Below are 16,192 nucleotides of genomic sequence, written 5' to 3'. Positions count from 1 at the left end.
CAGTTACCAATTTGGCATTGTATAGTATTGAATAATTTGAAATGAGGCCTAGACTTTGAATTCTAGCAGAGCCCTTTTCACAGTTTGTATTTGTATGCTACAGGAGATTATGTGCTCCCTGGCCACCTCTGATCACCAGTGAGTCAGATAGCTAGTGAGTATGCCTACTTGTCCACTTTCAGTGCTCCACTGCACTTAGGCTAGTTCAAAAGATACGCATATTTATGGGTAGGCTACTGTCAGGATTGTGTATTAGTGGGTGGCTGACTGAATGGAGGGCCGCTTGGGCCAAATGCCAGTGCCGATTTTTTTGTCCCAGTCCGGCCCTGACTGTTCGAGAAATAAAGATGGAATCATGCACCTGTCGGTTCTCGACTACCTGCAGATCTAAGATATATCCACTAGTCGGCGAAGGTTCAAACTTTTTACCCTTGTTGTCTGTTGTCGCCGTCACCCACCTTTAGATGGACCATTCTTCTGACCAATCAGACATCAGACTCAGAAATGACTCAACGTCCTGTGCTAGCTTACTGTTCCTGTAACTTCAACGTCATGCGGATTAAATAAACTCAAGATCGGAACATTTTCAGGGATGACAAGGGGAATGTAGCCTACGTTTGCGTCGTAAATTACATTTACAGTTGTTGGTAGCCTAGTAGCAGATAACTAGCTTCGTCGTGTTTTTTTGTTCTATGGAAACATATTTCAACGAAAACACAATGCCTTGTCATAACCAGCAGATGAACAATAACGCAAATGACAGTCAAGAGCACGCGGCTAAACAAGTACGGTTCAGCAGTAGCGGCTTCCAATCGGAAGCGTTCACCGACGGAGATAACGGACAACATAACGACACCTTGACATTAAGTAGCGAAGCGCAGTGTCTGATCGGACCCCAGTTGAAGCTCCTTCCACTGAATGACCAAATACGAGAACTACAGACCATCATACGAGATAAGTAGGTTCAACCAAGCCCTCAACCATACCATGCATTTCCTTCTAGGCTATCGGCCTTGGAACGTATGCAGCTGATGAACTGTTACTGTTTTTTTAGGGCTAGTGTAGGCCTATCAATAGAAATTAATTTGATCAAGATCAGATTCAAGATGCTCAAAATAGCATCAACGCCAATTAATTGTTTCTAAAGACTAGCTAACGAAATTACTTTGGGTAATCTTGTAAACTAGGTCCGCTTCTGTTTTGTTGTGTGAAGAGACCAGTATACCGGTAATTCTTTCACAGTTACGCCACAGACCACCTGGTGGTGCAAACATCGGATTTTGGGTTGATTTGACCATCAGTTAACTTCAAAATAGGCGCTTTGCTTTGGATAGGCGATAGTAATACATCATAGGAGTGATTAACGTAAAAAATATAGACTGGAGTAATGGTGCATTCATGGCACTTCGGAATGACAAGGACCGCCCCTGTGGCTACTTTGTTTTTCCCACAGCAAGTGTTAATGTGCTTTGCCGTCGGAATGTGTGACAACACGGATGCCACAACAAAGGTTAAAACATACACTCACTAATCCTAAATAAACAACTGTATTTGCTTAAAATATAATGTAAGACGCTTGTGAAAGAAAGATTTGCAGCTTTCAGGTGACAAAAACGCCAAGTTCACATTAAGGGCCCGTCCACACGGAGACGCTTTTTGGGTTAAACGCAGAGGTTTTGCTTCGTCTTGGCTGAGCGTCCAAACGAATCCTGTAAACGCACTGCCCGAAACCGCACTTTTTTGAAACCTGAGGGGTATTTCACAAAGGCAGAATTAAGACATCCAAGATAAGTGATAAAACGAGGTTTGACATAGGGTTGTCTGGTCATCCTAGCTCAACTCGTTTAATGCCAATCCAGGATGAGTAGGAGCGACTATGTCAAGCCAGGTGTAAGTAAATCAGGATGTGTGCGCGTTCTCGTTTCTGCTCCAAAGTGCACGGTTGGAATAAAAAAGACGCGAAAATTGCGTCATTCACACAAAGTGAACAACCGCTTTTTGATATAGATTAACAATGAAGTAAAGTTGTCCTTTTTGGAATGGCTATTCCTGTAAAACAGCATGAGTAGGCGTGGTAGACCAACTGAATGCAAATTTATGTATGCACCCACGTGTGAGTGCTTCCTTGTCTCAGCACCCAACGTCATTAAGAAAGCGCTTGCCACTGCAAATATGCACATAGTATGATATAGCCTACCTTAATATTATAGTTGAAAATACATTCGAAAACTTTCCCCTCCACTTCCAATCAACTACAGTAGGCTATTCATCAAACGTCTATCAATAAAATAAGCAAACAATGAGTACCTAGGCCTATGTTAATTATAAGGCTATCACAATTAAAATAATAACCATATGGTAGTAGGCAGATTATCTTTTTTGTTTTGCGTGCAAATACATTTAGCAAATAGTTTATAAATGGAATAAAGCTCCTTAAAAATTATCACGGAGGTCTGATGTGAATGACAGCTAGCTGAATCAATAAGACGACATAATTACCATTAGAATTAACTTAGCTTGGCTGTTAGCCTGGTCGGGACCAGGCTAGGTGCAGAGAATAAATCCCCATGGTAACTTATGTGCCATCTCTTTTGTGAAACCAAGTCAAGGCTAAATTCATCCAGGATAACCTAAAAATCCCAGCTTAATCCCTTATCTAGGTTTTGTGAAATACCCCTCAGGTCCCAGAGTGGAAAAATCTGAAACCGTAGCCCTTTTGTAAACCGCACATCCTACTTGCGTATCGATGATGTCATCGCCACACCTCAGCTGCCCTGGACTTGACACTTATAGTATTGCCTAACAATACTAGTTTTCATACATGACATTACCTACGATTTCACTCCGTAGGATAAATATCACAACTGGTGCTGCTCAGCGCCGATAGCTTATGACTTGGTGGACTAAACACTGTTTTTCCCGGTGTTTTTTTATGCATTCTAGCTACTGTCAGTGATGCGAGAGAACTTAAGTTATTAGGGAAGTGCGGTGTAAGTTTACATTAATTTGTGCGTAGTGCCGGTGTCATTCATTTATTTTACATGTCTTACAACATAAACAAATGCATTCATAGTGAAGTCAGATATGAGCATACAAAGACGCTTAGAACTCATGTTAAGCCTATAGATGCGCACTAAATGCGAATGCACGATTTGATGCAAGCAAAAGTATCGACTGTTACTAACAAAGGTATTATAGCAATATTATAAACAGTGTTGCCACAGTTACCTTGAAAAAGTAAACTGATTACTGATTACTTATTTAAAAAGTAACTTAGTTACTTTACTGATTACTTGATTACTTGAAAAGTAACTAAGTTAGATTACAAGTTACTTTATTAGTTACTTTCAGCAGCTGCCGACAACACCCCCACCGCCTCAACATAAAAATGATAACCGGTTTTGCCAATACTCACTATACTGGAAGTGCATTTTAACAGTAATGTCAACAATGTATATAATAGCAGACATCCCAACCTAACCTACTTAGATACTGAAATTCAGATGTTTGTTCAATAATGTCTAGTCAGTACACCAAATAAGGAAGGCCTATTGATAGAAATGGTGATAGTAGTTTGTAGTAGTAGTTTGGCCTTTTCATGTAGCCTTGGCAACTAGCCATCTAGTATAGGCCTGAGTAATATGCAAATTAAATTACACTTGTTAAACTCACCTCAACAAGTCTTTTGCAATCATTTAACCCGCCGTGAGCAATGCTAAAGTCACTGTTACAAACAGTGCAGTGCAAGACTATCATTATGTTTTACTCTTATGAGACAAATGGGTACACTTTTGTGTAGTCTGATGTGAAATGGGTCTTAAATGTTCCTTTTTGAGGGGCACTGACTCTGCCATGATGCTCCTGTTCTTAGATACACTGACTGAACTGATTAATTAAGTTCGGGAGAAAAGAGATATAAGCCCATCTACACTGAAAACTGATTGGTTGATTTAGCAAAACAGACCAGGATGCTCTCTGTCTTGGATGCGCTTCAGGGACACACGCACCACTCCTCTCTCTCTCCCTCTCCGCTGTGTGCGCGTTAAACTCAGATGCACACGCTATTTGAAGTCCGGTCTGGCTTGCGTGCTCTTGTTCGCTCTAGGTTCCAGGAGATTTTATGTAATTTGCTTCAGGAAGCCACTATCAATACGTGGGAGACTCCAAAACTTCGGGAGACTTGGAATGTCTAGCTAGACAGCACTTTGTCGCCAGCACAGATTGTACAATGTACCTTAATGTTGTCATGTTTAGCTGAAACTCAAAATAATGACTGTATAGATAAAATGTGCATCTCTCTCCTCCCTCCATTGTTGTTTACGTTTGTGTCGCTGCGTGGTTTTACACATGAGTTGTCCTCATGCTGAAAACGTGAGCATAGCCTACATGACGTTAATCCCCATTGTATGGCCTACACAGCGCGCAAGCTTTGGTCAATTTCTGTAACAAACAGTGCCACCTACAGTATAGGCCTGGGATATGAAGTAACGTGTTGAGTCGTGTTGAGATGGATCCGTTTGGATGCAAATATTCTTGATACGGTTCCAGGGAAGACGGAGGAAAAAAAGGTCGGTTTGGTATGGAAGCCCGTTTCCGCCACTTGAAAAAAAAAACTGCCGGATACTAAGTCAAAATTATGAGATTTAAAGTCATAATTATGAGATATAAAGTCATAATTTTGAGATTTAAAGTCGTAATTATGAGATATAAAGTCATAATTATGAGATTTAAAGTCATAATTTTGAGATTTAAAGTCATAATTATGAGATTTTAAGTCATAATTATTAGATACAAAGTCAAAATTTTGAGATTAAAAGTCATAATTATGAGATATAAAGTCATAATAATGAGATATAAAGTCGTAATTATGAGATTTAAAGTCATAATTATGAGATTTAAGGTCATAATAATGAGAAATAAAGTCGTAATTTTGAGATTGAAAGTCATAATTATGAGATTTAAAGTCATAATTTTGAGATGTAAAGTCGTAATTATGAGATTTAAAGTCATAATTAAGAGATATAAAGTCGCAATTTTGTGATTATTAACCCAGGAAGTAAACCCAAAAGGTCATGAGTCAAGGTTGCTGTTCTGCTCTGTTTAGGTATTTGTAGTTTAGACATAAAACTGTTAGGCTACTGTAGCTTAATAGTTTATTTCAGCAATGTCTTTAGTGGTATAATCAACAGGCACTCCTTCGCTTTATGGACATCACCACCACAGGTGGTTTCTTTTAGGCTTTGCTTCTGTAGGCTACGGTTGACACTCGACAGAGGCATCTTCATCCAGCTTTTCCATGCTGGTCACCTGCTCGTTATAAATGTAGCTAGAGCCTATCAGACATCAGCCTATTTGAACGATCTGGCTGTTTGGTCTATCTGATTATCAAATATGTTTTATCCAATTTAGAATAATTATTCTTTAAAGCATCCATAACCCATTTTGATCACATGCATATAATAATAATGTGTTGTGCTATGAGTGACTTCAAAGCAACATGCAACCGAGTAGCAGTATCGACATTAGAACTGCAAAAGCTATCCAGCCCCATGGAGCCAGTTCATTATGGGAAAATGAGGAAAGTTGCCGCCCATGGTGCAGAAAAGGATCGCTAGAAAGACAATCATTTAGAATGTGAGCAAGTTCATTTATCTAGTTTAGGCTACAGCACGTAGGCCTAGCATGGCATTGCTTGCTCTGACTCTTATACTGACATGTCTAGCGTTCCTTTTCCGTCTGACACAGCATGACCTTTAGCGTACTTCCTGGGTTAATAATCTTGAAATTGCGACTTTATATCTCTTAATTATGAGAAATAAAGTCACAATTTTGAGATTTAAAGTCATTACGAAGGAGTGCCTGTTGATTATACCTCTAAAGACATTGCTGAAATAAACTATAAGGCTGTGTGCAAACTGCTACAACCAGAGTCCGTCAACTAGCTAAACTGAGCAGAACAGCAACAGCTCATGACCTTTTGGGTTTACTTCCTGGGTTAATAATCTCAATTTTAAATCATAATTACGACTTTAAATCTCATAATTATGACTTTAAATCTCAAAATTATGACTTTAAATCTCATAATTATGACTTTAAATCTCATAATTATGACTTTATATCTCATAATTACGACTTTAAATCTCAAAATTATGACTTTATATCTCATAATTATGACTTTAAATCTCATAATTACGAGTTTATATGTCATAATTACGACTTTAAATCTCATAATTATGACTTTAAATCTCATAATTATGACTTTAAATCTCATAATTTTGACTTAGTATCTGGCAGTTTTTTTTTTCAAGTGGCGGAAACTGGCTTCCATAGTTTGGTACGTGTGGACTAGGCCTAAAACTGTTGGACATGAAAGGCCACATGGACTACAAACAAACTACAACATGACGACAAAAGTGGTGATTAGCCCCTAACTGGGCAACTCTGTTAGCAAAATCTAGCCCCAGTTTCCGACCTCTGACTCACACATTACTTGACGTGAATGACTCGGAATGATGATGTTTTCACTGGGAAAGCCCATGAACGCTAGGTAATTCAACATTGACACCTCCGATATGTTTAGTGTTCTAAAGACGTCATAGCCTGTTATAGTTACCAAATTGATAGCCAGGCAGACGTGAACACACATGGCTGGCTTTAAAACTGTGCTTTCATTATACAACTAAACACAACAAAATACTTTCATAACCCTTGAGCCAGCTCCTTACACTTACATGAGTGTTTATCAATGGCGATGCAGTTTGTTTGCACCTCCAGCATGGCATACCTGGTTACCACCCAAAAACGCCCACAAATGAACGTAAGCCTATTGCGATGCGTTTGTTTGCACCTCCAACAGCATGACATACCTGGTAACCGCCCAAAAACGCCCACAAATGCATGTTTGTGTGAAAGAATATGAAGGATGACAGCCGGAGGTGTTCCATAGGCCCAACACTGGTTACCTCTTCCTCTCTTACTTTCTCCCTCTCAGGTCGACCAGTAGAGGTGATTTCGTGTTTTGTGCAGATAGACTGGTAAGTGAAATACAAAACTTTTTAGTGCTTCAGATGAATAGTGACTGACGTGTTGAAAGTGGAATTTATAAAAGAAATTCAATTAGGTCTTTTAAGAATGTGGTAGTTTACAGTGGTAATGGTGCGTTCATGAGCACCTGGGAAGTGGGAGAATTCTATAGTTTAGGGGGGGTACATCACACCTGAACTGGGAGCTTTGCGAGTCCCCAGGAGAATGTTTTGACGTCATAGTGAAAGATAAAAAATGGACTGACCAAATGCCCAAATAAGTCACTTCATTGTTTGTTTATGTTATACTCATAAGCACAAGCGATTGTGATATTGAACAGTACTTCCCAGAGTACCTTTGAGGAACTAGATGTTAGCCTTCTGGCTAGCTAGCTTATGAACAATAGCAACGTAGCCCGTTTGTTTTTGCCAAGTGAACGCTCTCAGTTCGGAAGTATGGAGTATGTGGGGACCTTCCCACTTCCCAGCCACATGAACGCACTAAAAATAAATGGTAGAATGGTACTCAAATGATTGTGTATGGAGATGATAGGCCTACCTTTGTGATTTAATGGAACATCTGCCTTCAGATCAGGTTAGTGGTTGAAGAAGGACTCAATCAGCTTCCATACAGTGAGTGCACCGTCACCACTCCAACAGGTAAGGTTTAAGCACATGTGGAGAGTTCTAACGCTAGTCGGCAGTACAGGAGAAGAATGTGTAGTCTACATGCCTCACTTTAGTGTGCTCTTTATCAATGTACACGCCCTCACATATATATGAATGTCCCACATCTGTTGGTTTCCAGGGCACAAATATGATGGCGTCAAGTTTGAGAAGGGTAACTGTGGAGTCAGCATCATGAGGAGTGGTAAGGACACTCGTGGGTGGTCTTTGTGGATGGGAACTGATGATGGATGAGCAGGTGATGCAGTACGGGCTCTTTTCTGCAGGGGAGGCCATGGAACAGGGTCTGAGGGATTGCTGCCGGTCTATCCGCATTGGGAAGATCCTCATCCAGAGCGACGAGGAGACCCAGAAAGCCAAAGTTTACTACTCCAAATTCCCCCCTGACATCAGTCGCCGCAAGGTTTTGCTCATGTACCCTATCCTCAGTACGTATGCCAATCAGATCTCCTGTCTTGAATATATCAGTCAATTAGTCTGTATCCTATGTGTGTGCCCATGAGATGTGCAATCAGCATTTTACAGCTCTGTGTCTGTGTCTGTGTGTGTGTGTGTGTGTGGCGCATATGTGTATTCATGGGTGCATTTTCAGGCACAGGAAACACTGTAATCGAAGCGGTCCGAGTTCTGCGAGAGCACAGACTGCAAGCCAAACACATCATTCTCCTCAGCCTTTTTTCTACACCACATGGTACGTCCTGTCCTGACCCTGTCCAGTGGCTCCCCGGGATAGCACTGCATGTTTTAGGTGTCTCTCTTGATTGTAAAAGCTTGTTTAAGGTGATTGGGGTTCCTAGGAGCAGGATCAAGACTGCTGTGAGACAGAAGCACCAGACAGTAAATAAATATGCCTTATCCTACCAATGAGGCATGTTCGGCACATGTTAACAGTCAGGGGCGCGTTTCCCAAAACCATAGTTGCTAACTAAGTTAGCAACTTTGTTGATTGCAATGCAATTTCCCTTTGCAAACAAACTAAATTGCTAACAGGTTAGCAACTATGGTTTTGGGAAACATACCTCAGTATGTTTACATGCACAGTTAAGCCGAGTTACGGTTATAGTTCGACTAGGCCATTTAATTGGACATGAGCAGTGTACAAGAACGGTAAGGGAATAGATTTATTGAAGTATGTCTGACTCCACTCTGATATGCCTCCGTACAGCTTGGTAGTATTGGGCTTTTAACGGTTGGCTTATCACATCATAGACCAAAACAATTGACAAACAATTTAGCTTGTGGCAAATTGGTATCATGTCGAGTGGTGAATGAGTAGACAACTTCACAGCTCTATATTTTGTACATGCTGCACACTTTACTTGTTTAACAAATGAGATGCATGCTATGTGCTATGTGAGATGCATGCTATGCACCCTTGTGGTCATGGTGTTATCCAAAGGTAGACGACTACACTTCTTCTGTTACTTCAGGGTCAAAGCCCTGGGAGAGAATTGTGGAGCGTGTGCAAAGTGCTCAGGCCAGTTTTGTTGGTGCCTGTAGATAGTGCTAGTCTACCGCCTGGTTTCTAAGAGATGGAATGTTTTTAAGCATGTGTGTCTGTGTCTACAGGTGCAAAATCAATCATTCAGGAGTTTCCTGACATCACCATACTGACAACGGAAGTTCACCCAGTGGCTCCAACACACTTTGGCCAGAGATACTTTGGTACCGACTGACCACGTTCCACATCAATATGTTACACACTGACTGCTATCAGTGTCTGTGCTGCTGTGACAGGTCAGCCAGAAAAGTGTCTATGCGTATTCCTTTGTTTGACTTTAGCCTCTTTTGAGATTTGCTGCCTTAATTAGATCTAGTTCCTGCACAAGTCAATACAACACAGAACTACATATACATTAACAGATGTGTGATGGAAATCCATGGCAAAAGAAAGAAAAGTGCGAAGAACCACATTCCAGTCTGGTGGCCTGGCATACTTGTTGCATGTGCTACTGCACTACATTCATCTGTCCACTTGCTCATTTGGTGGTGACTGGGAGAGAATAAATAATAACAAATGAATATTTGCATTATTATTTTTTATTAATCAGACTTATATTTACATAAGAAATGGTTCGAAACATATTGCTGATTTCCACGTGAAATCAGCATCTACTAAGCTACAGCCTAAAGGCCTATTGATATCAGTCTGTCAGATGTTTATTTTACTACAGCATCTTATTACAGTATATATATATCCTAAATGCGTAATAAAACAATATTGTATTTTAAAATGATAAGTCTGCCTAAAATTGTAACTGCTTTGGCTGCTAGATCATTCATGGGTCTAATGTTTTGAGGGAACATGTTTTAATATACTAACGAAGTTGAGGTTGTACAGCTTGAGGTTGTACTGCCACACAATTCAGCTTCCAGATGGAGATCTGGTCTGACCTCTGACTGATGCACATCCCAAATCCACTCGGAGGAATCGTTAGACGCATGTTTCCCTGAGAAAACAAACAAAAAAAGTACAACACACAAACCCATAGGTCAGGTAACTGGAAAGGAAAAGCTGTTGTGTTGACTGTATGTACTGTATGTACTGTGATTAAAATGGATAACTACTTGGTTTTAGATAACTACAAATGTTTTAATGTCATTCTGAAGGAGCACCAACATCTCTGGCTTAAGACACTAAATTAAAATACATTTTCCTTTGGCTAATATGAAATTGTTAATGTTATACAGTGTTGCTTGAAAGTGTGAACCCTTAAACAGTTTGGAGTTTTCTATTGTTTTATCATTATTTTCTTATTTTGTCATCACCAGTTTTTAACTATAAATTGTCAGGTGTGTATATTTAGCAAATGCATGGACTTATTTAGAGGTAATTGTGTTAAGCCAAAACAATCATGAAACATGGAATTAATGTATGTACAAAAGTAAGTGAAGGCCCCAGCTGCATTGGTGAAGTCATGTAGATAATTGATTAATGTAAAACATATGTGGGTGTTGAAATACTCAATTATAGCATATTATATTATATTAATAAAAAACAGACTTCCTTTTGGAAAGGGTTTGAGCAACTATGATTAAAATAGAGAGGAAATCTACCAAACCACTGTAGTGCCAAGGCATACCCACAGGAATCAACAATGCCAAGAGGAAAGGAGATATCCAAGGACATAAGGACGAGGGTATGGAAAGACCCTCTTTAAAAGATTCCAGCTCCATTTATCCACTGCAAATGGAGGGCATTCAACATTACAGCAACATTTCCTAGAGGTGGATGCCCATCAAAAGTATGACAAGATGCTCCAGAAAGATAATAAATTGTGTAGAAAGCCAGCCCACAGATCACCTCGAGTTACTGACCTCGATGGCAGCATCTGGAAGATAAAGAGAATTCAAACTCTGGATTGGCCTTGTCAAAGTCCAGGCCTCAATTCAATAAAAAAATTTTGGCTAGATCTGAAGTGGGCAGTACATGCCAGTTGACCCTCCAACCTCTCAACTGGCTGAGTTCTGCAAGGAGGAGTAGGCAAAAATCCGCAGAACCAGATGTGAGACACTGGTTAATGGGTACAGAAGACAGTTGGTTGAAGTAGTGGTTAGAAAAGGAGGTGCTACAAGAAATTAACTACATGGGTTCACATACTATTGCAAATGTCATTTTGAGTTTTTGTGAACTAAACCAGATTTTGTTGAATATATAATGAAACTATATAACTTTCTTTTGTTTCTGTCTATTATTTGGAAGGTCAACTTTACAAATTGGGCTTTGGAGGTGCATTAAATAAGGTTATTTAATTTGTTTTGTAAAAAACAACTGACCATGTCTGAGGGTTCACAAACTTTTAAGCAGCACTCACTTTATACACATTTGTAGTTGTCTGCTTGTGTGTTCTTTTTACAGGAGGAATGAGTGTTTGTGTGTGAGAGAGAGGGAAGAAAATGAGATGTGTCTGTAACTCTACTCTTAGCCCTCACACACTCAAGTTAATGACGGGTCTTGGTTGGAGATCACATTAAGACAGCGTGAGAACTTTTGAGTAAATTTAGTCCATCTTTTAAAATAAAAGACCGGTCAAGACTGGCAATGGGTTATTGAAAACATTCTATTTAGATGGTTAAGGTTGTTGAAAATCTGCCATTATATAATATTACTGTTTAACTTTGATTCTGCCTTTTATAAATATACTATTCAATAAAACTCGTTACCTATACGTGTCATTATATATATTTTATATTATACGTGTCATTATATATATTTTCATTATATGTGCCCTCTTATTTACTTATTTACTTACTTTTTTGTTTACTTGAATGTTATGTTTGTCTGTGGACTTAAAATTGGTAAAATATGTCTTGTCTCCACCGTGGGATAGTGAGAAACGTAATTTCGATCTCTTTGTATGTCTGGAACATGTGAAGAAATTGACAATAAAGCTGACTTTGACTTTGACTTTGACTTTGACTCTGCCTCCTCCCAGTATTCATTTAATTGTACGCCATGAGTGTAAGGGAGCAAAAGCTTCCTCCTCAGAGGGAAGACCTGCCCATCGCCATGACTGCATGGAAAAACAACAACAACAATAATAAATCTTCATTGTTCGGCCATGATATCACATAGTAACAGTCACAGCCAACACAAACTGACCTGCTAAAAACAGGTAGCAGCCAAAATCTTCTTTGTGATCCAAACACCTGCAATACATTGGGCTTCAGGCCTACATCAAAAGCTCTTCGGTCAGGTCCATAGGAAAAGAAAGGAGCTGACAACCACTCTGACATAAGAGAGAGAGTTGGAGACATTTTTTTCAACATAATTGAAATCACCATAAAATTGGAAATTAATGCTAACAAGTGTGACTGCAAACTAATCAATTTTTACGCAGCAGCACTGGCATTTGTCATTTATTTGCATCAGACATGACAAGCTAAACTCCATTAAATGAACAAGGTCCTCTCCTGGTGCTCCTGCTTCTGTCTATGCATCCATTTTGCTTGGTCAAAGGTGCTGTGTTATTACCAACAGTCGTCTTGTTCTTGATGACCAGCCAGCAGTGAAAGCCAAGTAAAAAGGACAGTGTGATGGCAAACACCAGCGACACCACCATGAGGAAGAGCACGTGCACTTTCACTGTCGAGTGGTTCAAAAACGGACCCTACAAGAGACCAAAATAGAGCACAAGCGGGGAAAGTCAAAAGAAAAAAGGCCTTGGCATATTCAAACAAGTGGCAATAAGGTGTTTGAATTTAACCAAACCGAATGGATTTGTTTACTTTATTAAGGATTTACCAATAGCCCCTGTCAACCTAAAAGGCTGCATCCAAATAGATGCTTGGTTTGTGTACTCTTACAAACACTGCTCCTTCCCGCAACCCACACACAAAGCCCAAACACGCCATGCTCACCAGCCAGAACTTGACGAAGTAGGGCGCGACTGTGGCAACAATGAAAAGGCAGTAGAGCAGAGAGAAAGCCAGTAAGAGGAGGAAGAACTTGTAGTTGGAGAATCCTACACAGTTGTTCAGCCTGAAAAACAGACAGACACACTTTGATAGGACTATAGTCTGCAGAGCTGCATACAAACTTAAGTACTTACGTGTTGAACACAGCACACAGACTTATAAACTCACCTACCATGGACAGTGGTGATCCATTTTGAGTACACACCTGAGATGGACAGCAAACAGTGACCACTGTCATTAGTCTAGAATTACACTTTTGGTAATTAACATGTACCACAGAACTTTTCTGAGTACTACACAATGCCATCACCTAAATTAATCACAAACAAACAGCATAAATTGTGAATGAAAATATAAACTTTAGGATCCATAGTGGTGTCAGAATCATGGTGGGTCTGGGATAACTTTTATAAAATTATTTGACTCATTCAATTTGGACATTCAGATCACTTATTATCGTCCTCCTACGTGGACATACACATAAGAGGTTGAAAAACATATTGATATACTGTTCAAGTAAACATGCCAGTTACAGGGTCCATGAAGAGCACCTCCTGCTGCAGTAAATAAAATCTCATTAATGAAGAACAATCAGAGCAGTGGCCACAAGGTGTAATCAGACACAACCAAACATGCACATCCACAGCACGCTACACAACCTGTTAACCACAGGACACTTGACACCTCTGTAGCTGAAATTCAGCAGAGGCATTCCAGCTGACCACTCAAATAAAAACACTTCCTTGGCTTATTATCCTGCACCCAGTAACTCTCCACACACCCCTCCCACACCCACACACACACACACGCACACACACAGACAGACAGACAGACAGAGACAGACACACACACCAACAAACACAGACAAAGTATTTGGTTACTCACTTCTTAATGTGAGCAAAGTAGGGGTTGAGAAGATAGGAAGACATGCATTCTAATTCACACTCCCCTAATCTCACACACGTATACACACAAATAGGCCTAGACACACCATGCATGTGAAGGTGCACAGCACACTGACACTAATACAGCAGGGCTCTTACATTTGGCAAGCTGAACAGTGGTGGCAGCGGTCTGGTTTAATCAACTGGCAATGACGACAGAACCTGATAGCTGAACACACACACACACACACACACACACACACACACACACACACACACACACACACACACACACACACACACACACACACACACACACACACACACACACACACACACACACACACACACACACACACACACACACACACAATTCTAGCAAGTCACTGGACAACAAGTAACAGCAAGATCTCACCTCACACGCAAAAAGACAATTACAAGCATCTCTATATTCCCAACTAAGGTCTTCATCTTTAAGGCATAGGGCCCTTAAACCAAGATTTTAATTAGCAAAATGGAAAGAATAGCATCCTGAGTGCTTTATTCATCTCAGAGGGCCACACACACACGCACACAGATGCACACAAACACACAGGCACAGACAGACGCACGCACGCACACAGTATCTAGACAACCTAGAATATCTTCAGAGTTGAGAACTGACAATTTCAGTTTTGTAAAGCCTAAAGACAGACAACACAGAGTTTATGATAGTCCCCTGTCAAAGCCCCTTCTTGACTGAACCTCTATTATCGAACCGCTTCAGTGTGGAATTAATGATATTATGAAGGGATGTGACCCTTTTCTAGTGCGCTTAAAAGACTTCAGTGTTAGTGTTAGTGTTTGATCACCTCCGGAGGCTGAGCGCGAATGCACCGGCAGCTTCTGTGAGATCTCCAGGAGAACCCGTCTCTTAGCCTCTGGAGTCTCCTGCTCTGCATAGCGCTGCCTGTCCGACAGAGAGAGCTGGAACTGGACAAACACAATGTTTCTTTGTTTTTTTTTTTTAATCTTTGGACAGAAAGGAGTGTAATAGAGTGGGGTCTTAAACTATTTGTCTGTCTCTCCATCACAAGCACATACCACACCACAGAGTGGTACACATTTAAACCCTAGTGTTAGACTTAGAACATTTAGTTTCACTTTCAAATGCAGCATTGGCTATGAGGTATGAAGTGTATGTATGAAGCATTAACTTTGCTGTATGAGTTATCTAACCACTGCCTCATCTACACTCACTGTGATATTATGTACAATAGGTCTTACAGGACAATGTGAGAGGATGGATATGACACCCATGGATCTGTCCATATCCCCCCAATATTGAAACCACAGTAACACCCTTGATATGAGGTATGAGCTAAATTAACCTTCTAGCAGGCCACGATCAAAGCGGTACTCAAAACATTCAGGTTCTTATGTACTGTTGTTATAGGTGTATTTTCAATTATGAGTAACACACAAGAGCAAACAGCTTGCTGGTTTTACCTCTCGTAACGGTGAGGAAGGTGTGGTGAATACAGACCTCCAAAATGCCCAGGAGAACATCCCAAAACAAACATGGAACATCAAGAGATGCATCACTGGTGAACATATTCCCAAGGTGGAAAGAAAAGGAGGAAGTGACAGAATTTAAAACACATGAATGCCTTTAAATTAGTGTTATAATAACAAAACAAAAAATGGGAATGCAAAAGTCAGTCACACAAAATGTTGACAGAAGTCACCCTGTACCCTTTCTTGCTGTGCCTGTCAGGGTGACTGCAAGAGAGAGAATAAACAGTGGTTTAGTAAGTTTGCTTGTCCTCTGAATTCTCTGGGTCTACTCTAAATAACCAATTTCCCCTCACAAATACACAAAATAGGCCTGTAAAAAAATAAAACAAAAATAGCTATTCTTAAACGAGAAAATAAGAATCCGTTTTGACACAAAATTAGCTAGACTACTTACTGAGGCAGAGCTGAACCACATACGCGTAATATGACCACACGACCACCATTGTGAGGATTATAACAGGGATCCACGAAAGCACCGAAACACATCGTCTAAATGTTGCACGTAAGGCCATAACCAGACACGTTTTGGTATAGTATCTGCGACAACACATGAACGTTTGACACCTGCATCTTTCGGCGTTCTGTTTTATCCACACAGGTGTTGCATCCGGTGCGACAACCGCC

At 40.2% G+C, this 16,192-nt stretch overlaps 2 protein-coding genes across 2 annotated transcripts; one reads left to right on the top strand and one right to left on the bottom strand.

Annotated features, from left to right (window-relative positions):
* Positions 1–532: 532 nt before the first annotated feature.
* uprt (uracil phosphoribosyltransferase (FUR1) homolog (S. cerevisiae)) lies at positions 533–9,731 on the top strand. Its single transcript, XM_076273658.1, has 7 exons — positions 533–958; positions 6,992–7,034; positions 7,613–7,682; positions 7,831–7,893; positions 7,976–8,137; positions 8,302–8,400; positions 9,279–9,731. Exons 1-7 carry the CDS (start codon positions 693–695, stop codon positions 9,383–9,385), a joined length of 810 nt encoding a protein of 269 aa, XP_076129773.1. The 5' UTR covers positions 533–692; the 3' UTR covers positions 9,386–9,731.
* On the bottom strand, positions 9,523–16,166 carry zdhhc15a (zDHHC palmitoyltransferase 15a). The gene is made up of 10 exons (XM_076274979.1): positions 15,963–16,166; positions 15,746–15,772; positions 15,500–15,594; positions 14,863–14,983; positions 13,296–13,332; positions 13,071–13,191; positions 12,685–12,820; positions 12,313–12,439; positions 12,107–12,223; positions 9,523–9,529 (listed from the first exon to the last, which is right to left on the bottom strand). Exons 1-10 carry the CDS (start codon positions 16,117–16,119, stop codon positions 9,523–9,525), a joined length of 945 nt encoding a protein of 314 aa, XP_076131094.1. The 5' UTR covers positions 16,120–16,166.
* Positions 16,167–16,192: the final 26 nt, after the last annotated feature.

Source organism: Alosa pseudoharengus, unplaced genomic scaffold (assembly GCF_046254945.1).
Source record: "Alosa pseudoharengus isolate Yale_2024_CS ecotype anadromous, Long Island Sound unplaced genomic scaffold, YU_APseudo_1.1 YU_APseudo_1.1_scf_8, whole genome shotgun sequence".
Lineage (NCBI taxonomy): Eukaryota > Metazoa > Chordata > Actinopteri > Clupeiformes > Clupeidae > Alosa > Alosa pseudoharengus.
Note: the sequence above shows the minus strand (reverse complement) of the source record. Positions and strands in the feature narration are given on the sequence as shown.